Genomic DNA, 23,283 nt, shown 5'->3' on the forward strand with positions numbered 1-23,283 from the left:
AAGTTTCTTACAATTTTATTCAAATCAAGTGCTCTTTGTAATGGTACAATTCCCCAATATGCATGCTCAGAAGTTCTATTAGACTTTTTGTATTTTTTTGAGACAGTGTCTCACTCTGTCACCCAGGCTGGAGCACAGTGCCACGATCATAGGTCACTGTAACCTTGAACTCCTGAGCTCAAGTCAGCCTCCCAATTCAGCCTCCTGAGGAGCTAGGACTACAGGCATATACCACCATACCCAGCTACTTTTCAAAAGTTTTTGTAGAGACAAGATCTTGCTACATTGCCCAGGCTGGTCTCAAACTCCTGGGCTCAAGTGATCCTTCCACCTCAGCCTTCCAAAGTGCTAGGACTACAAGTGTAAGCACCCCACCTGGCCCTTTTATATTCTATAGCAAGAAAGTTCCCAGCCTCTGTCACTCATCTTAAACAAATGTATACCACTGAGATCAGGAAAGAGAATAAGAAGAGACAAATGCATATCACTCTCTATTCCTGGAATGAAAAGTTAAAGTGCGAGATTTCTAGGCAACATCAAAAGACAAAAGGTAAACAGGAAAAAAATTACAATTCGTATCTTAAATAGTTTCACCTAAAAGAGCTCCCAGGAAACAATTTAAAAAAAATAAAAAAGCCTATAGAAGAGAATGGGCAAAGGACAAGAAACAGTAACACAGAGGAGAGGAAATCCAAATGACTCTGAAACAGATCAAAGTTAGCCACAAATTCTTGATACTCTTCTCATCAAGAGGTAAATTCTGTATCTCCTTCACTTAAATCTTGGCAAGATCTATGACTGCTCCTACCAATATACATTTCAGAAGTGACACAGTGCTAGTTTCCAATCCCAGATATTAAGAGGCTGGCAACTTCTATCTCCTGTCCCTTTGAACATTAGTCTTGGAACCCACATGTAGTGTTATAAGAAGCCCAAGCCACTTGGAAAGGCCATTTGTAGTTGCTCATTCCAGTTCATAGTATCAGCTGAGCTCCAAGCCAATGGCCAGTATTAACTGACAGCCATGTGAGTGAGTCATTTTCATCATCCAGTCCAGTCAAGCCTTTAGCTGTCTTAGATGCTATCTGACTTCAACTACATGACTATACTAAAGTGATATATGGCCAGCTGAGTTCAGTCATCCCAGGAGACCATGAAAGAAAACAATAAGCTGTTGTTTTAAGCCAAAATTTTCAAATACTTTGTTATAAAGAAATAATGAAAAACAGGTTAAAGAAAGTTGTTCATAAAGGAAGATAATACCAGATAGAGCCATGGATTTACACAAAGAAATAAAAACTTCTGGAAAGTCAATAAATGAAAGTAAAATAAAATTATTTCAGTTTTTAAAGTTAAAAGATAACACAGAAAGAAAAAAACATTAGTAATGATTGTGTGTTTACAGTCCAAACAAAAGTAAAATTATCATCATAATAAGCACAAGAACGGAAGGGTGGTCTCCATAAAAAGTTACTACATCTAATAACTGAGTTTAACAAAATCACTATACAAAATCAATTATATTTCTAAACCCTAGCAACCAACCAGTAAAATTTAAAATTTACAAAAAAATACCATTTACAATACTATCAAAATATCTGAAACACTTATAAATTGTATAAATGATGTTCAAAAGCTCTATGCTGGAAAATACAAAGAATCAAGGGATATGTCAAGTTAACAGATCATAAGATGTCAATTCTTCCCATATTAATCTATAAATTCAATCAAAATGCCAATAGACTTTTTTGTAGAAAATGACAAACTCACTTAAAATTTATATGCAAATACAAAAGACCTAGAATTGTAAAGATAAATTTTAGAAACAAAGTTAGTGACCTTTCATAACCTGGTTTCAAGACTTATCATAAAGCTACAGTAGACTATAAAGTGTAATATTGACATAAAGGTAGACATAAATCAACAGAACATAACAGAGTTTTGAAATAAATCAATGCATGTGTGATATACTGGTTTTTCAAGGAACTTTTGCAGTTCAATAATAAAAAGACAACTCAAATAACAGAAATAAGCAAAAAGACATGAATAGGCACTCTACCAAAAAATTAAAATTTAAAGAAAGAAACAGGAAAAGAAAAACACAGATGTCAGAGAAGTTCATGATAAGAATCTCAATCTCACTAAACATTAAGAAAATGTTAAATACAATGAGATACCACTACTAACACACTAAAATGGCTAAAAATAAAAAGATCGACCATACTAATGTTGGCAAGGCTGTGAAGCATCTGGAGCTCCCTCATATTACTGATGAGAAGGTAAAATGGCACAACCACTTTGGAAAACATTTTATGATATAAAGCTAAACAAACTTACTATATGATCTATCAATTCCACTCCTGGGTAGTATGTGTATTTCCACACAAAGATTTGTACATGATAGTCTATAGTAGCATTACTCATAATATCCAAAAACTAGATACAATCCAATGTTCATCAACTGATTAATAAACAAATTGTTGTATATTTACAGTAGGATATTATTCCACATTAAAAAAAAAAAACTACTGATATATACAACATGAAAGGATCTCATAAACAGAATGCTGAGCAAAAGAACCCCAGCACCAAGGAATACACATTATATTTTTCATTTATATGAAACTCTAGAACAGTAAAAACTAACTTATCTATCATTAAAAGAAGCAGATCAGTGGATGTATGGGGCAGGAAGGAGGGCAAGGGGTTAGTGTTAAGGGTAAGTGGTAAATTACTGCAAGGGGATATAAGGACATTTTGGAGGAAGATGGAAGATTTTCATTGTGGGGTTCATTACATGGATAAATATTTCTCAAAACTCATTGAACAAATGAGTTCACTTTACTATATGCAAACTATACCTCAATAAAGGTGGTTTGAAAATATATCAAGTATCTCTAACATAGGTTCTACTAGCGTTTGCATTATAATTGAAGCAGCAGACACAATTGTACATTTAGAAGTAATTTAACTGTATAATTTGATTTTTCTCTATAAAACTGCAATGTTAACATATTAATTTTTTACATATAAAGTAAAAGAAGGTCAATGGTTCCAAAAAGTAATGAATATTATTGTTGTATTTAATTAGGGAAATGTTAGCTGCTAGAACAAATAAAACATTTCTATGACTTATAGAAAACTCATAATAAAGCCAAAATAATTAAGACATCACGATATTGATTATACAGTGATAAAATATGATCACTAGAACAAAGAGCCCAGAAAAGATATGTGTATATGAAAAATTATTATACAATTAAGATTCCACTGATTTATAGGATAAATTATTCAATAAATTATGCTTTACAATCAGTAGCTTATAGGAGAAAATCTAGATTTCTATCTTACACCATCCAAAAAATCACCTTTAGGTAGACTACACACCTAAATATGAAAGCAAAACTTCAAAGCTTTTGGAAGAATATATAGGAAAATATCTTTTAATTTTGGAAATGGGAAGGCTTCTTAAAAGTGAAATCCCAAAGAAAAACATTGATAATATCATTATATTAATATTTAAAACTTTTAAACAAAAAATGCCACACAAAAAGTGACTCTCTAACAGACCATATTCCTGGAAAAGAAAATATTTTTATGCATATAAGAAAAATAATTAGAATCCAGAACATATTTTAAAGGTATATAAATCAAAAAGAAGAAAATCCAGGAAAAATGGGATAATAATATGAATTGGCAATTCACAAAAGAAGAAATCCAAATGGTCAAACTAAACATATGAAAAGATGCTCTACTTCACAAGTAATAGAGAATTAAAAATTAAAACCAACCAAAATATATAATTTCTCATCTACTGTCTCACCCAATGTTCAAGTCTGACAATAGTAAGGTGAGGACGTAGAAAAATCAGAGCCCCTGTTCATACAAATTGCTTTGAAGAGTAATTTGGCAGCATCTAAAAGTTGAAATTAAGAACACTTAGTAATTCTACTCTAATTTTATGCCACAGAAAACTTCTCAAACATATAAAAATGAAATATATAGATGGCAGTCACAATAGCATTTATTATAATATAGAAACAAGTGCCCATCAACAGAAAATGGAAAAAAATGTTGTATAGTCCCATATATTAAAAGATTATTCTATATCAGTTCATATTTAACTGCTTTATTCATTGTAAAGTTGCCTAGTATTCCATTTACAAATATACTTATGGTTGTGCATGCATAGTCTACTCGTGGATAAGAAATAGTATCGAGAGGCCGGGCACAGTGGCTCAAGCCTGTAATCCCAACACTTTGGGAGGCCAAGGCAGGCAGATCACCTGAGGTTGGAAGTTCAAGACCAGCCTGGCCAATATGATGAAACTCCACCTGTACTAAAAATACAAAAAAAAAAAAAAAAAAAAATTTAGCTGGGCGTCGTGGCGGGTGCCTATAATCCCAGCTACTCAGGAGGCTGAGGCAGGAGAATCGCTTGAACCCTGGAGGCGGAGGTTGCAGTAAGTTGAGATCGTGCCATTGCACTCCAGCCTGGGCAACAAGAAAGAAACTCTGTCTCAAAAACAAAACAAAACAAAACAAAAAAGACAGAGAGAGAAAGAATTAGTATCTAGGTAAGGAACTGGTACAATGCATCTGGATAAGAAACTGGTGCAATGCTTACTTCTGATCAGAGGAAATAAGAGACCGGGACAGAGATTGGAGGGAAACTTTTCAATAAATGTCACTTTGTATATTTTGAATTTTAAACTTTGTGACTAATTTACTTAGTCAAAAAATTAAAATTTGTAATAAAATGTTAAAGCAAAGATGACAAAATCCTATTTATGTAAAACAAATAAAACAATTCTATTTGTCATAGCAAAAGTACAAACACATTCATGGAAAAAATAAACTGAGGATAGTTATCTATGGGCAGGATGGGAAGGAAATAGGATGGTAGAAGCATATATATAGGGTTTATAACTGTATGTTAAGTTTCTTTCTTTAAACTTTTTTAAAGCAAATATAGCAAAATGTTTAGACTTAAAAATGCTGGGTGACAGATAAATGGGTGTTACATTCTTTTTAACATATGTACATAAATTTTTAAAAAGTATATAAAGCATAGTATCTGGCACACAATAACCATCTAACACACGTTACTTTCCAACCTATAATATTTCTTTTTGTTATAATTTCTAAAACTTACTCTGCTAACTCCACTTTGTATGCACTGAGTGTTGCATGGATATTCATTTTGAAAGTTGAAAGGGAACACTGCTCCTGTTAGGAGAGGAAGAAAACGATTTTATATATCTATTATTTCAATAAATAATATAATCAGCTAAAAAGCTTAAGTATCCAGGATATTCTTGGCACCATTTTGAAATGTGTTCCGATAGTTCATTTATTCAACATTCATCCAATCTTATGAAGTATCTGATGTTGTGTTAAAAGGATGGGCATACAAACATGAAAAGAGTTCAGAGATAAGAGTTCACAGTCTATTTTAAAAGATAAGCTCATATATAATGATTATAATATAATTTGATAAGCAGTAAGCTTATCGAGAGATTTAGAGAAAGTACTATGCCAAGCGGAGTGGGTTTGGGGTATCACAAAGGTTTCACAACATTAAGTAATTAAATAGGAATCTAAAAGAAAAAGTAAATGATCCCTTTAGGGATCTGAGATGGCCAGGGAGTATGTAAGTGTGTTAAGAAACACCAAAATTATTTTCTGATTTACTAGACTTTTCTGCCTAATAATCCCCTACTCTCTTGTTTGGATCTTAAGAAGGTACAACCAAATAAGATACCAGGGCTACCTGCCCACCTTGTATCCCCTTTCATTCTCATTCTTTCATGTAACAGTGTTGGAGAGAAATCAGTGAAAAATTGGATCTTCAGAGATGAAGTGGGGTGGGAGTTGCTGGAAAAAGTCTGGTCACAGAAAAGAGCTGCTGCAATGGTTTTACATTCTTTCCTTTAGGATAAAATTTGAGACTTGACCCTACACAACCACTTCCACTGCATCAGAAGTATACAGAATCAGCATTACTCAGCTATGGTACCAGAAGATTCATTAATTTCACTTATCTGACATAAGTCACAGGCATATTGAGAGCAAACATGACCAAAGTGAAGATTATCTTCCTTGAAGGATCCAATGACGGGAAAATGAACACAGGATCGAAACTGGAGCCTCTTCTACCTTTTTTGCTTCATCTGTAAACTCAATAAAATATCTGTATTTTCCCATTTCTAAGTAGTAAGTTAATTTAGCTGAATACATAGACTAAGAAAAAGTTTAAAAAGTTGTATGTGTATCACCTAAAGTAGACACAGAAGCCATTCTACCAATAAGTAATGAATACAATTAAAAGACTAATATTCCAATTTAGAAGTTAAATACTAGGTATTTCAGGAGTTTGTCCAAAAGAATATCTTCATGGGCAAAAGAAAAACATTTTAGAATGTTTAAAATAGATTTTTTGAAATTAGATCTGTTCCAGTTCAAACAGCAATAACCTCTATCAGAGTACAAGTATGACACAACTACTACAGAATCTTTAAGATTTATGCTAATTTTTTTGGCATTTGAGTATGTCGTTATTCTTTTAAAAGGTTAAACTATCTCTCCAGCATGACTGCCCTGCAGTGATCATAATCACAGGGCACAATTTTTACTGGGTGTATCACTCTGACCAGAAGCCAGAAGCCTACAAAATGAGACATGAAAAAAACCACACACACAAAAAGTTACTTTCAGTCAAGGGTTATTCTTCCTACCTTTGTTGGTCTGGTAGACTACAGATTGGTAGGTAATTAAGAATCTTTTTCCTTCAGTAATACTTATAAACTCTTAGTTTTCATTATTTATTTAAATATCCACCTGAAACAATTGCTTTATATATTATTTAGCTTTTCAAATACTAATTAGTCATTAATACATTAATATTTAAAGAACTGTATAATCTATTACTCACCTGGGGGAGAAGTCAGATGACGAACAGGTCTTGCTGGTTGAAGCGGTTTACCAATTAATTTTTTGGTTTCCATTGTCACAAAGACCTTGAGGTTCCATACTAGAAGATGAAAAAATACATTTTTATCTTTTGGACAAAACAATCAAGATGCTTTACATATATACAAATAACCACATCTTTTTTTAAGGTGTCTATTTTACAAGTTAAAGTGGAAAATACAAACACAAAAAAGCATTTAATATGCAATACTCAGACTCCTTTTATAGCATTTGTCACACTTAAACATTCTCTCTTTAAAACATTTTCTTTCCTTAACTTTACTGACTCTGTATTTCTTTTTGTTTTTCTTTTCTTTTGAGGCAGAATCTCACTCTGTCACCCAGGCTGGACTGCAGTGGCACAATCATAGCTCACTTCAACTTAAAGCTCCTGGGCTCAAGAGATCCTCCTGCCTTAGCCTTCCAAATAGTTGGGATTACAGGCATGAACCACCAGGCCCGGTTAATACATTTCTTTTAAAGATGGAGTCTCACTATGTTGCCCTGGCTATGTTCTTTTGGTTTGTTTCCTATTTCTTTGATTGCCTCTTCTAACTTCCTTCACTGATTCCTCTTCTTCTGTCTTTCTTCCAAATTTGGCTTTGGTCTTCTTAGCTAAAACTCATCTACGCTCATGGCTGCAACTTCCCATCTACATGATAAATATGCCCTAATTCATACTTCCAGAATCCACTTCTCTTTTAAATTCAAGTTCTATTTTTCTCATTGTCTAATAATATTTCAATTTATATATTATCACAGGTACCTCAAATTCAACATATCTAAAATCTAATTAATAACTTTAACTCCTGTATTCCTTTAAAGTCATCATCAACTCCCTTGGACCACACTTGATAAAACTGCCATCAATTTGATGGGTTAAATTAGAGCCTCTGATTCCAGTATCAGTCTTTAATTTCTGTTCATGCTACTTCCAAAATATTAACGTTATTTTCTTTCATCATATATTTGGACATTTAAGTGTTTTGTCTATAGTTTCCTCACTATCTCGGCTGTTCTTCTTCCAAATAGCTATTTATCTGTCAAGACCAAGATCAAGCTCTTGCCACTTCCTTGGAAAATATCCCCCTGGCTCAACAGGTAAGGTTAAATAAAAGTCTACATGAAATTCTCTAATAATAAAATAATAATAGCAATAATAATAATTCTTCCTTCCTTATATTCCTCCTCCACTAGTCCCTACTGTATTTTATCAATTTTCCTAAAATATATCATAGTAAATATATTACATGTCTACTTGATTGGACTATCAGTTAGTTGAGGCCACAAAAACCAGACCTTATTTATTTTTGTATTCTAGTATCTGCAACATAGATTTATTAAATAAACTCTATAAATGTTAAGTACCTCATCACTGCAACTAAAATCTAACACCTGTATGGGAGACAAGATTTCCAAATTTTGATGCCCATCAAGACAAAATCAAAAACAAAACTCCACTTGATTTTGCACCTGCTTATCCAGAAATAATTGTAACCATATGATATTAAGAAAATCATACATCTAAGTGCCTGTTTCCCCAAGTACAAGATAGAGTTAGTAACCTTTTAAGTTCCCAGAAATGCTTTATCCTATTTTTAAAATATCTTTGGACATGTATAATTCAAATGTTAAAATTATAAACTTATAAACAACCTCTCAAAATTAGGAATGGTAACTAAGCACCCAAAAGTTACTATTTGGAGATAACCCAGCAAGTACTTCAAGTTAATACCAACCCAGCTTTGTAATGTGTCTGTTAACTAGTATTTCAACGTGGCAATTAACAACCTCTAAACAAAGCTAATGCTCTCTGTACTTTTTGTGCAATACAACTGGATATAACAAGATGTTAAAAAAAGTTATAAGCACAAGTAGAAAAAAATACTTCAAATAAATAGTTATTAATATTTTCTATGTGGAAGAGTATATTTAAAATAAGGACCAAAAAGCAACCTAATATACATTGCTTTATTTGATTTTATCCTATTTATTTTAGTTAAGACCCCAATACTATTATGTAGTAACTTTCCATCCTATTCCCAACATGAAACTAGTGAATCAGAATACAATAGAATAGAGTACTTTGGCACACACTTCGTTGTTTTTCATTGCTCAGCTGAAATTTAGTTGTAGGTTGTTAAATCTTTTCCAATTGCTGAGCAAGGCAAATCCACAGTATTCAAACTAGGGATTTTCAAGAGTTGGGGATTAGGAACTCCATTATATGACGTTGCAACACAAGTAAATAAAAAATAAAGCTCTTTTGGTGCCACCTACCCTTCAATTTACAGTAGGAAAGATACAGCAATGACTCCCTGTATATAAATCCACATCAGTTAAGGAAATTAGAAAAGATGGTGTCATTCAGTACTCTGTTTAGTTTAGTTTTTTTTTTTTTTTAAGTAAACTATGCCTGCATGGAAACACTGACATTATAGGGGACAAGTTTGGGATTACAATGTATACTACATTCCACTATCATGTTAATTAATGAAAAACGTTAAGTATTTATAAAAGTAATTATTATTGTAAAACTGATTCACAGGATTATAATTAAGGCAGAACTCCACAAACTAAAACGTAATTCTCAGTTTAGTTAAAAATAATAGACTTAACTGCACTACAAAGTCATTATACTAAATAAATTCAGTCTTAAACTCTAATGCCTGCTTCATCCATGGAATGTAGAGATCAAAAAGTTTCCCTTGAAGCTACTGGTACTACCTAGAGTAGGCATGTATGATATCAACTATTCAAAGCACAGTTACAAAATAAACAGAATCCTGCCTACAACATTGGGTAGCAAGTAGTCAGCCAATCATAAGGTTGTAATATGTAAATTTTAAAATGTAAATGTATAGTTTTGTGGTATAAATGTTTTTTAAAGGATATTTTGACCGATGTCTCCAAAAAACTTTCTATTAATACATGCTGAGAAATGGTTGCTGATAGTGTTTTTCAAGTTCACATGCACTTAACAAATCATCTTTAAAGGCCAAGTTGTATGAATAGAATATTGGTAAATTAGTTATTTACAGTTGCTATTCTACATCTGGCAATACTAACTATATCTTAGGTTCCTTTTCTGTTTTAAAAAATTTACCTAAGTATGAATCTTCAGGCCTTATCAGTCCTGATATTACCAATAAACCTAGAATTGTCTAAAATACAATGGGATAATAAGCAGATATACTGACCAATTTGGCCAAAATCTTATTAATCTAATTTTTTGATTAAGAACCATTTTTAAGGTCCTACTACATACTAAATATAATTTCATTTAATTTTGAGCCATATATGAACTGTGGGAGAAAATTATTATTAGTCCCACTTTACAGATAAGAAACCTGAGGCTCAGAAAAATAAGAGACATGCCCAAGTCCACACAGCTACTAAGTGCTAGATGTTAGGATCTGACTACAAAGTTCACACCTTTATATCAAAACTTGCCTATCTGTTGCATAAAAGAAAGATATCTGACTGTCCACTTATTACATGTGGACACTGCGTGTACAGATTTAAAAATTAATGTGAAAAGTAACATTTATTTATAAGGCCATGCAGAATAAACTGGTATATGCTAGAAATATCCATTTCCTCAATTTACTATTTTTCTTAGAATACCAAATAAATTAGGGAGTACTGTGCTTTCCTCACGCTACAGACGTAGTATACTGCCATACTAACCATAGGTCACAGCATATGAAACATACTATGCATTGGTTTTAGAAGCTGAGTACTATATTTAAACTCCAATATAAATTCTAGTCTTCTTTGAAAAGTACTCATGCTTCTGCCGTTGAGAAATAAGATCATATTAAGTGAAATGATGAAATGAAAAGACCATATTTGCATTTACCTTGTGTATATTTCCCATATGATAACCAGATAAAATTTCACCTCAATTTCCAACTTCAAAACATTACAAAGTTAGGATTCCTTGAAACCAAATGCTACTTGTAAGTAAGCTGCTCACACTGACAAAATGATAAAGAGAAACATACAGGAAATATCAGGGAGTAAGAAATAAACCACCTATGACTCAAGTGGTGAAAGACATTTCACGTTCCACATACCTAGTTGCACTATTAAGGACAAATTAAAACGAAAATATCAAAAACCTAGAAGCTAGGAGAGTTCCAACATATTTTCCATTTCATGCCTTCTCTTTATAACTAATTTAATTTTTTGTTTGGTCTATTTGAGGGATTTCTCAAAACAAACACAATTTAACATTTAGATGGGCTAAAGGTGTCTGTGATTACTTTAGTATGTAACTGTCCCTTCCGTAGCTTTGACTAAAACACCAGCAATGAAAACCTTGTGCCACCGGGTGTAGGGGGGCAAATCGTCTTGAAAGCCTCCCACCGCCTGGCAGCAGGTGCTGGGGCAGAGCCAAGGGGAGCTGTGTACTTAGCTCCTTTTTTGGCGATGGCTTTGGTCTCGGCCACTTGCCCCTCTATCGGGCTCTCCCGACCCCTACACTTTCCTTCCCCTCATCCGACGCGCTCGCTCCCATCCCACTCCCACTTCAGGGTCCACAGGAGACTGAAGGGGCCCTCAGAGATTTCCCGACCCACCTCAGAGCTTCTCTCCCTCGCCTCAACTTTCCCGGGGGTCGGGCCTGGGAGACGGCGCCCACCCGCCTCCTCCACACCGCGGGGTCCGACTTCCGTCCCCCAGTGTCGCTCATCCTCCCCAGCCACTTACCGACTCAAGATCCACGAGGATTTCGGGGCAGCAGCGTCGCCGCGCTCAGCCCAGACGCGGAGGCCGAGCGCCCCGCTGCCCGTCGGGGAACGGCTCCTGCCGCTGGTCCGCTGGCTGACCGCGGTGGCGGCGGCGGGGGGCGGGGCGGGAGGCGGCTCCGAGGGGCACGAGGCGGGCCCAGGTCGGGCGCGGGGCGTGGCCTCGGGCGCTGAGCCTCGAGAGCCGCCGCACGCCCGCGAGGGTAGAACCGTTAAAAAGGTGGCGCGCGCTTCCCCGGGCGCGCTAGGCGCGTGGGGTTGGGGCGGCGCCACCGGGAGCCGGTTGTCGAGGTCAGGAGGCCGCGACTGAGGCGCTGCTGACAGCCTAGCCCTGGACAAGGCGCGCCCTCGTGAACGGCCTTCCGGACCCCAGACCGTGGCCCTGCTTGTGCGAAGACTAGGAGGCGCCCGGCGGGCCGCCTGCTGGGGGCTTGGCGGCGGGTTCCAGGCAGGGTCTGTGAGGGAGGCCGTCTCTGTGAGGGAGGCCTCCTCTGTGAGGGAGGCCGCCTCTGTGAGGGAGACCGCCGTCGTGCTGACGACTGAGTACACAGGACTCCTCTCCCCCGTCAGAGCTGCTGGCAGGCCCAGCTTTCCCCTTCGTCCATTTAGTGGGTGCCGGGATTTGGGTTGGCAGGGAGGAAGACGTTTGAGACATGGTTTACCTCAGACAGGGATACAGCGTTTCACACAGACTGCCATCCTGAAAGGAACAAAATGAATTAAGGCAACTCCATCCTAATCATTTCTTTTTAATCTTCACCTTCAATCCTTTTGCTCATTTTTCATTATCTTTGAGTGTCCCCAGAGGGGGGACTGTCTGCTTGTACTGAGGGATGTGGAGGTGGCAGTGCCTCACGTCCCCAAGCACAAAAAAGACAGTTGAAAATGAACTGGGAAACACTGAACGGCTTTAAGTGGGCACTATCAGGATTTACCATTTTGTAAGGTACGAAGTTTCACAAGCATTTCCATGTATAATCATGTTATTGCTAGCTGTCTCCGTGTAGAAATGGCTTCCAGAAACACTCCTACCATCCACTGAGACAACTCGCCTGGCATGAGAGACCTAGGGTCCAGGGTCAGAGATGGTCATACTAAAAAGGCATCCCTTGGGGTGAGGCACCAAAAGTCTGCACAGTGCAATCAATATATTCCAACCACCAGATGTAGAAAATTTTAAGTTCAGGATGTGGTTCTCATTCATATAGTCACAACAGAAATTTTCTTCTTCAGGAATATACTTAACAATGCAACATGTATAATTTTATATACATCTTACAATAAAATTATTTTGTGCATATCACTGTATGAAGTCAGTAGAAACTATTGTGACAAAAATGTAAATTGGAAGAATTCCAATTCAGATCAATATTAGTAATTTATCGACAGGAAGAGAGAAATTACAGTAGAATAGACAGACTCCTTGATTTTTTGATAATTGAAGAAAAATGAACCATATAAAAATATCGAAACATTTCGCAATGTCTTATTGATGTGACATAAAATATTGGTATCTACAAGGATAATCTAGAACTCATACTTACAACAAGAACTTGACAACAAACAGGTTAATGGCTTTTAGCAACTTAAAGAGTATTTAAGGTTAAACACTGCCTGAGAAAACTTGAAAAGTGCCCTGAAATCACAGAGTTCACATAAGAACCTCATGAGTTTCCCCAAATTTAGCAATACTAAAAATTGACATTATTACCAATAACAAATTGTGAAACTGCAATAACTTTTCTAAGCTTTCAATAACAAAAAATACATGTTGACTAAATTTGCTTTGAAAAGAATACCACATTATTCATTATCAAATTGAAAGTGCATTACAAAATTACTGTCAAATGATGAGGCAATTAAAAAAATGAAAACTAAAAATATAGGAAAAACATAGCAATGGTTCAGGTACTTTAAAATATCATTTTACTGAATTTCTAAAATATTTGTGGTATTTATCATCTTTTTAAAAATCTGTAATTTGTTGTCATTGATTTTCTAAGTAAATACTTACTTTGGTCACCCTGCCCCACCCCTGCTTCCTGCCCTGCCCCGGCCACTCAAAGAATTGGAAAATGGATTGAGAAAAAGCAACAGTGGAAATAGATATCCCAGTTAGAAGGATAATAATTTATAATGTGTTTTACTACTTATAAGTAGAGGTTTTATGTAAACTTATATTTTCATATTTTATTTAACTCCACTTTCACAATACCTAGAACTACACACACACACACACACACACACACACACACACACACAAACTGGTTACTTGATATCATGGTATGTGCTGTCTAGTGAGGGTACAGATATGCAAACAGACAATTTCAACTCAGTAAGTTAATTGTTAAATCTGGGTGGTGTCCCTGAAAGCCTGGCAACTCAGAAAGCTGAAGAAGTAGCATTACCTGATGTTTACCAAATGATCTCCTTGCCAACCTCCTGCCAATAGTTGCCTTTTATTCATTTATTCCTCAAACATTTACAAAGCATTTTATGAAGAATATGCTAACACATACACAACACAGATGCTCATAATTACTATAGGAATGTGTTAAAAGAGTGGTCCCTAACATGTTTAACACCAGAGGCTGGTTTCATGGAAGACTGGAAGGGCGGGGTATGGTTTTGGGATGTAACTGTTTCACCTCAGATCATCAGGCATTAGATTCTCATAAGGAGCACACGACCTAGATCCCTTGCATGTGCAGTTTACAATAGGGTTCACATTCCTATGGGCCGCTGTTGATCTGACAGGTAGTAGAGCTCAGGCAGTAATGCCAGCAATGGGGAGGGGCTGTAAATGCAGATAAAGCTTCAGTCACTCACCTGCTGCTCACCTCCTGCTCTGTGGCCTGTTTCCTAACAGGCCAATGACCAGTACCAGTCTGGGGCCCCAGGGCGGGGGTGGGTGGGCAGTAGTTTAGAAACCCCTGTGTTAAAAGCTATAATAATGACTTAGTTTCATTCAGCTCAGCAAAAAAGTTGTAAAGACCTATGTTTATGTGCTAGAAACTGAGGATACAAACACAAACTGAAATACGACGAGAAAAGCTGATACACACTGAGGATACAAAGAAAAACTGAAATATGACAAGAAAGGCTGATGCACAATTAGCAAGAAGAGAACGCTAGCTTAATAATAGTGCCTATATATGAAATAGAAGATAGTATATGTAGTAGAAGTACTTAAGTGGAATAAAAGAAGTACTACGTGAAAAGGCATAATTGTGTTGAAGGGTAGGAGGGTGGAGAAGAGACATCACGAAAAGGTTCACAGGGGAGGTAATGCCTGAACAGGATTTTTAAGGATAAAACATTTACCCACTTAGAAAAGGGTATTCCTTGCAGGTGAAAGAACAAGCACAGAGATACACAGGAATAGAACAGTAGCCAGTACAAGAAAACATCAGCAATTCAGTACTGCAGAAACACAAAACACAAGACTGCCTGGTAGTGGCTTGATAATTAGGATAATAAAAGATGAAGTGTCTTTTATCTCCTTTATAAGGATATAGAGAGACACTGAAGGATTTTAGTTTGGGTTTGATAGTATTCTATGACCATTTGGAAAAAAAAGTACTTAAATAACAATGTGAACAATGGATTGGAAAGCAGAGTAGGCATAGGGCAAGACAAGAACAGAGGCAGAGGAATCAGTTCAGAGGCTTACAGTAATCCAGGCAATGTTTATTGAGAGTCATAAGTAAAGGTAGTGACCATAAAGAAAGTACATATAGCTGAGAGAGTAAGGAAAACTGCTGAGAGTATAGAGAGTTCACCTGTTTTCAGGTGCTAAACATGTTAGGGACCACTGTTTTAACACATTCCTATAATATGAGCATCTGTGTTGTGTTAAGGAGGCAGTTGAAGGTGAAGATCAGAAATTTATAAGGGCATTTACCTGCGTGGTTGTGAGATTCATTGGCTAATAAAGGAGGGGATGATAAATTGAAAGAATAATAAATCTGAAGTCCTCACACAATGTGACTTCTAGACAGAAGAGGTATATTTTCAAAGAGGTATATTTTCACAGTGGGATAACCGAGTGTGAGAGTTTAGAGATGCAGTGGTTAAGTATAACCACCCAGCATGCTGCTGTAGAGGTGAACATCAGAAGTGAAAGGAAAATAAAGGTCATTGGACTCGACAAAGAACTGAGAGTCCAGACTACAGTATTAGATAAGCCATTCACATTGACATTTAAATCAGTGGCATGTGATAAGAATGAAAACTAGGTACCAAAGTCTGCATTGGTGAGGAGGGAGTTAAAGGAGATCTGTGGATGGCAGATGATAGGTAGAAGGGAAGTTTAAAAAGGAGTGAAGCAGGTATATAGGAAGAAACCAGAAAACAAAACAAAATATGCCCTTACATAGCTAAGGAATTCTCCACATTTCCTAAACTCTTTGAGGCTTAATAACTAATAAAAATTTAATGCATTTTGGCCAGGTGCGGTGCCTTACTGATATTTTAATCAGTAAAATTATCAGTAAAATATTTCAATCCCAGCACTTTGGGAGGCTGAGACGGGTGGATCACGAGGTCAGGAGATCGAGACCATCCTGGCTAACAGTAAAACCCCGGCTCTAGTAAAAATACAAAAAAATTAGCTGAGCATGGTGGCAGGCGCCTGTAGTCCCAGCTACTAGGCAGGCTGAGGCAGGAGAATGGCGTGAAGCTGGGAGGCAGAGCTTGTAGTGAGCCGAGATCACACCATTGCATTCCAGCCTGGGCGACAGAGTGAGACTCCATCTCAAAAACAAAAAATTAAAATTAAAATAAAAAAAATTTTTTAAATAAAATTTAATGCATTTTCAAGATTATTTAAATGTCCAATATCTTAAGCCAAAGGTATTATCTCATGTGGAAATATGACATACTGAGGCAAGGTTTTTCAGAAAAATTTATTGGAACACTGGGAACTTTTCCATAACTCTGTATATCCTACCATTATTACTTACACATATGAACAGGCCACTCAGGGCATTCAAAAAATTCATCAGAGCAATGGGTGCGATCACTTCCTATTTAATAAGTTACCTTAAATAACTCTTAGTTACGAAATTGAAAGATTGTTAGATCAGACTCATTTACTGTATTACAAACTAGACCCACTTCTTAAATCTTTAGCCTTACCTGATCCTTACTCTGTGAGGCCGTCTCCAAAAGAAAACAAATAGCCTTTTTATTTTTCTGTTTTTAATCTAATATTCCACTTCAAGTCAAACATATGCATGTTTAGCAAAATATAAAAAGCATAGTATTTATTTAAATTTGTAACTGTATAAAACAAATTTTAAAATTAAAATTTTTATTAGTGCAAAGTTTTATTAGTATTTTGTGCTAATAAACAATCATTTTCATAACTATTGCTATTACAAGAAAAAGAAAATACAATTATGTTATTTAAAGCTCATCACATGTCAATTTCCTAATATTTAATAGAAAATACTTCTGGCTGGGTGCATATGCCTTTAATCCCAGCAGCAATTTGGGAGGCCGAGGCAGGTGGATCGCTTGAGCTCAGGAGTTCCATTCCAGCCTGGGCAACATGGCGAAACCACTTACCTACAAACAGAGGAAAAAAAGAAAAAAAAAAGAAAAACACTATCCGGGCATGGTGGTGCACCTGTAGTCCCGGTTATTCAGGGGGTCAAAGTGGAAGGACTTCTTGAGTCCCAGAGGTCGAGACTGCAGTGATGGAGAGGCTGAGGCTGCAGTCAGCCCTGAGATTCTGCTTCTGCACTCCAGCCTGGCAGACAGAGTGAGGCCCTTTTTCAAAAAAAAAAAAAAAAAAAAAGAAAGAAAAAAGAAAATATTTCTACTTAGCCTTCCTATAATTTTATGCTAATTATAAAAAAGAAAATCATGTAACAATACTTTGCTACATAAATCAAAATGCTCTAAAATTAATGTAGTTGGATATAATATCAAATTCATAAAAAATTTTAAATTATTCTATGCTTCTGAAATGACTATTTTGGGCAAATATTTTCTAATAATTCTCTTTCTACAGATGACCTACAGACAATGAACACCAGGGGGCACAAAAATCAAAAGTTTTTCACTACAAAGTGAAACAATAAAACCTTATGTAGTGGAAAGCAGACACATTCAGAAGCAGACTGATTCCAGCTGGTGTCCTCACACATAAGCTAAGTGACCTTTAATTACTGCATCTGTCTTAGCCTCTTCAATGGTAGAATCATAACTGTGACAGATTAAATGTTAACATACGTAAGGTGGCTAAATAAACACTAGGGATTTTGCCTTCATTGCTTATTACATATGTATGTATGAGCACACTAGAAACATACATTGAATAAATGAAAACTTAGATTTTCTAGCAATTTATGCAGATCATAAACATGGAAATGGCTGTAGAGGTTTATCAGAGCATATGAGTGCAAGTGTAGCCATATCAAAACTAAACAAAAGCTAAACAAGAGGTGCACCAATATCTCACAAATCACCACTAAAGAACTTACTCATGTAACCAAATGCCACGTGTACCCCAATAACTCATAGGAAAAATAAAATAAAATAAATCACAGCATGTTTCTGTATGTGAAAATATGAATGCCAAAGTGGATATAAACGTGATATTTTCAGCATGGTGTAGTACAGTGTTTCTCCAGGTGTGATCCAGGAAAAATCTCCAATAGAACCATGAGGGAGTGATTGTTTTGAATGCAGATTCCTGTCCTACTCAGCATCTACTTTTTCAGATCTGTGGGAGTAGCAGTTCAATTTCCCCTGGTAAAACAGAAACAAGAATACTGCACTTGCTTCCTAGGTTCTTGTGAATATTTAAACAGCATGTATTGTGAGGTTAGCACTCTACTTGGCACATGTCATTATTAGGTTCCTTTTTTTCTTCTAAAATAACATATATGTACTCACAAATGATTTGTTCGAGAATACCTGGTCATAGTGCCATTTTTTCCCCTCTTCTTTTCTAAGAAGAACTAAGGCAATTTTTACTACTTTGAACAGCAAGGGACAAATACGTCCTTCCTTTTCTGATTTGTGGCTATGGTGTATTCTTTCAAATAACCTCTTCCCAGTTATTTTCTATGTTCCCTAGGCACTGGAAGACATGCTCTACTTAAAACAACAAAATAACAAAAGACAACACTGAGTATAAAGTCTCATAAATTTGAATTTAATTAATTAAAAATTTTAGGTAACTCACATAGGACTAAGCTTAAATATATATTTTTTGACTTTAAAGCTTAAGGTTTTATCAATGACACTCTGGTTTGGATTTTAATAAACTTATTTTAAAACTCTTCAAGAATCAAAATGAAAATTAACAAATATTGATGTAATCATCATATACTACTCTTATCTATTCATCAAGAGTAAAACTTACTTTCCAACAATCTAGTTCAAAAATAAAGTAAAAATCATTTCTCATCACCCAGAGATAACCACTCTTAACATTTTTGATTTTCCTTAGTTTTTTCAGTATGTACACATAAAATACATTTTCTAAAATGTGGATCATAGTCTATGTATCACACAATTCGTGAGCCATTTCCAATTCAATAGATGAAATTTTTCATCATATTCTTGATTATCTGCTATTCCATTGTATAGGTGTGCCATAATTTATTTTACCAATTCCATGTTATTAGATTGTTGGATTGTTTTTTCTTTTTACTCTTTATTGTAAGCAGAAAATTGACAATAACTTCAGGATAAATTATAAAAGAGAGAATTACTAGATCAAAGAATATGTGGGTGTGTGTGTGTGTGTGTGTGTGTGTGTTTCCAATATCCTCAGCATTACAGGGGTATTATTGCACTTTCTACTTCTTTGTTAATATGGTAAGTGAAAAGTAGTATCTTTGTGTTTTAACTTACATTCTTCAAATATTAGAAAATTGAGAGCTGGGTGTGGTGACTCACACCTGTAATCCCAGAACTTTGTGGGGGCAAGGTGGGCATATCGCTTGAGCTTAGGAGTTCCAGACCAGCCTAGGCAACATAGTGAAACTCCATCTCTACAAAAAATACAAAAAAAAAAAGAAAAAAAAAATAGCCCGGCATAGTGGCGCACACTGTGATCTCAGCTACTTGGAAGGCTGAGGTGAGAGGATGACTTGAGCCAGGGGAGTGGAAGTTGCAGTAAGCCGAGATCACACCACTGCACTCCAGCCTGGGTGACAGAGTGAGACCCTGTCTAAAAAAAAAAAAGAAAGAAAGAAAGAAAGAAAAATCGAAAAACAGTTTATGATCTATTGTAGTTATTTTTTTGCTTTTTCATACCGTTAGTCCCTTCTGATATTACAGTCTTTCTACTATTTTGAAAATAGCTTCACCAGTTTGTCTTTTGGCTTTGCTTATGGGTTTTTATCATACAGAAGTATTCTGGGAATTTTTGTTGTTGTTGTTGTTTGGTTATATCAAACCTTTCCTACATAATTTCTTCTTTTAGATTCTACTTAGAACATTTTATGTTAACCCAATGTTATACAAATACTTACCTACACATTCTGGTACAAAATATAAAGTACATATTCAAGTGTATATAAGAATTTTAAATCCCAATTCATTCAACCCTTTATTCATTCATGCATATTCATTCATGTATATTGAGCACATGTATACCAAGAACTGTTCTAAGTTAGGATAAAGCTGTGAACAAGACTACCAGGGTTCTTGCTCTCATAAAGTTATTATTCCAGAAGGAATATGATGTAGCATATAATTTAATGTGAGCTTTCCAATCAATGAGGGAAAAAATGGATTATTAAATACACAATGCTGTTACAACTAGTTAACCATTAGGAAAAGAAGTAAGATTATTTTATACCTAACATCAAGTGTATTACAAATGAATTTAAAAACTATATTTTAAAAATAAAACCATTTGAAAATAGTACAAAAAACATAAATGAATATTATATAAAGAAACATTAGGTACATTCCTAAACATGAAAATTTTACAGTGACATTTCAAGACAACTTTGGAAGTGACATATTATTTTTAATGGAATAAAACAAGGTAATTTTTTGAACAATAATCTTTATTAGTGTATTTTTAAAGGTACATATAATCCTGAGCTACAGCATTTATACATCTGTCATTTACTCTTTGAAGTGTACATGTACTTTGCTTCAAATTCTGTGATGAGTACGTTTTTATCCTAATCAGTAACATAAATAATTTAAAATATTAGTCTTATCTCTGGAATCACCAATTAATTTACTCAGATGATCTCACTGTCTAATTCTACTACATTTAAAGACTGTAGAACATTTGTGATTAAGCAATTTCTTTTTCAAAACTGCAAAGATGGGCAGTGCGAGAGCTGATTCCATAAATTTCCATGAATTCTTAAGAAAACTATGTTGTTCTTTATCACCGATCTATTTTCTTGAATAATTTGGGTAATTATCTGATCAGTTACCTTTGAGAAGAATAGTAAAAGTACCTCTAATCTCAACATTTTAGCTACTGTAAAATGTCATAAGCTTCCTTCAAATATAAATAGTACATAATTACCTCAATAAGAAAAATTTACCATGATCTAAGGAAAAGGGGCACAACCCAATGTAAATATATCTTTGAATAAATGGTTAAGTATTAGAAAACATATTATGTGAAATACTTCCTCCAGCCTCTATAAGGGAATACATAGAGCTGATAAACATAAATTCCATAAATCCAGACCAGATCTTTTATAACTGGTAATAAAAAGACAAAAATGAGAGACAAAAGTCCTGTCATCTTTGAGAAAAGACATTTATCCAACATCTCCAACTGTGGACAAATAAATATTCATTCTTGTATTTTAAATTACTACCAAAATATTTTATCTTTCTACAAACAACACAAAACAAGCATACAGTATCTAGAAATTTTTTTTTCCTCTGACAAGAATGTCAAGTCTTTGAAGGTACACTAAATTTTCTTTTTCCGGAATAAGGTCACTATAATCTTAGGTTAAAGTTACAGTAAGCAGTTCAAGCAAAATGCATATTGCTTAGGTTTTAAGCAAGCAATTTTGATACTGTTTAAAATGTAAATATAAATGTGAAACTATTGTAGAAATATTTATAAACACTTAGGAATACTCACATATCAGCAAGTAATGAAATAACTTATTTAAAAATAATAAAAGGGTGAGAGTAAATGTAATGTTTGGTAACAAATCCAAAAATATCTATAAGAGATGTAAAAGAACATGAAAAGGCTTTATTATTCAAATGTTGAAAACCTAGCAGCAAAACAATTTGCATATAATGTAGTGCAATGAGCATTTGTTCATAAAAGACTCCCAAAGTCTTGAAACTATTATACATAAACCAGAATGGAATCCATTAGGATAAATAATTTAAAGATGTCCAGAGTAGCTTACCAAGAACTGCTAGACACTCTCACCTGCATCAATGAATCATAAACAAGCTTATGCAAAACTGTGTTCTGGATAACTGACTCTTATGGCTCCCCAATAACAAGCTCGGATAAGGCAGATCAACCCTAGGAGATAAGCAATTGCCCAAGAAACATAGGTTGCTCGAAATCGCCTTGCAAAATCTTGGGTGCCAACCTAAAGTAAAAAGCAATATAAAAACAGAAGATTAGAAACGTTAAGAAAATATCTGCTTAGAGAACTTGTATCAGCTTACATGTGATTGTTATGAAACATACCCCCAGACTGAATACACAAAATCCTTATAAGAGTAGGTGTATCTGTTGACTGCAACTGATAGACCATACTGCTACTTGTATTAACTACAAATGTTATGAAGTAAACAAAAAAGCACACTAAGGATTAAATTCCTTATCTCTACAAGGAATTTAATCTATGTAACTTCTTACTATCATGGGACACAAATAGGACATTGCTAATAATAAGGGACTAGTTGTACTGACAAACAAAGGAGCATGGAAATGGCAGCAAAAGGGATTATCTTCCTCTTCTGGCATAATTCCCATGCTAACTGCTCAGCTCCAGTCTCCCCTAAAAATAAGCCATCCTCATATTGGTAATAAATCACTGCTTGATTTGGATAAAGTGAAGAGTGGTTTTTCAGATCTCTGTAGCTGAATGAATGTTGCGTTGAATAGTAAGATACCCCATAGCTATACAAAATTAGTTCTGGCACTGAATTTTTTAAAAATGGGCTTTTGCTATATAGATGATAAAATCCCCAACAGTAAGTACAAAGACACCATTTCACCTGGATAGGTGAGTTCAATCAAAAAGAGATCCGTGGATTGGGTTTCTGATTGCTTATAATCATTCAGAAGCTTCTAGAGCTGGCATGCCAAGGATGCAGACTCTTCACGCATCCCTGAAGGTTGTCACAGGCCTCATGACTGACTACTGATAAAGTTGAGAGGACAGAATTCTAACATCAAAGTAATACTCACAGTTAATCCAACTCCAATGAAAATACATATCATTCCAATGGTAATGTATGCACAGCAGCGTCTTCGTGGAAGTGCACTACCCACTGAGGAGCTGCAAATTCATGAAAGCAAAAGAGAACATTAAATGTTTACATAAAAATTCTCTATTTCATTTTTGTGAGTTCTTAT

At 35.2% G+C, this 23,283-nt stretch overlaps 2 protein-coding genes across 2 annotated transcripts in view; both read right to left on the bottom strand.

Annotated features, from left to right (window-relative positions):
• Window positions 1–11,807, bottom strand: part of C8H8orf88 (chromosome 8 C8orf88 homolog) — a 27,723-nt gene extending 15,916 nt beyond the window's left edge. Inside the window, exons 1-3 of the mRNA XM_005563674.4 lie at window positions 11,686–11,807; window positions 6,935–7,033; window positions 5,156–5,229 (exon numbers count right to left, since the gene is read on the bottom strand). Coding sequence (XP_005563731.1) covers window positions 5,156–5,229; window positions 6,935–7,007 — 147 coding nt within the window. The 5' untranslated portion in view covers window positions 7,008–7,033; window positions 11,686–11,807. The remainder of the gene's footprint in view (window positions 1–5,155; window positions 5,230–6,934; window positions 7,034–11,685) is intronic.
• A 7,066-nt stretch (window positions 11,808–18,873) lies between these two features.
• PIP4P2 (phosphatidylinositol-4,5-bisphosphate 4-phosphatase 2) overlaps window positions 18,874–23,283 on the bottom strand; it is a 49,548-nt gene continuing 45,138 nt past the window's right edge. The window contains exons 6-7 of the mRNA XM_005563675.5: window positions 23,116–23,206; window positions 18,874–22,288 (exon numbers count right to left, since the gene is read on the bottom strand). Coding sequence (XP_005563732.1) covers window positions 22,145–22,288; window positions 23,116–23,206 — 235 coding nt within the window. The 3' untranslated portion in view covers window positions 18,874–22,144. The remainder of the gene's footprint in view (window positions 22,289–23,115; window positions 23,207–23,283) is intronic.

This window comes from Macaca fascicularis, chromosome 8, assembly GCF_037993035.2.
Source record: "Macaca fascicularis isolate 582-1 chromosome 8, T2T-MFA8v1.1".
Classification (NCBI taxonomy): domain Eukaryota; kingdom Metazoa; phylum Chordata; class Mammalia; order Primates; family Cercopithecidae; genus Macaca; species Macaca fascicularis.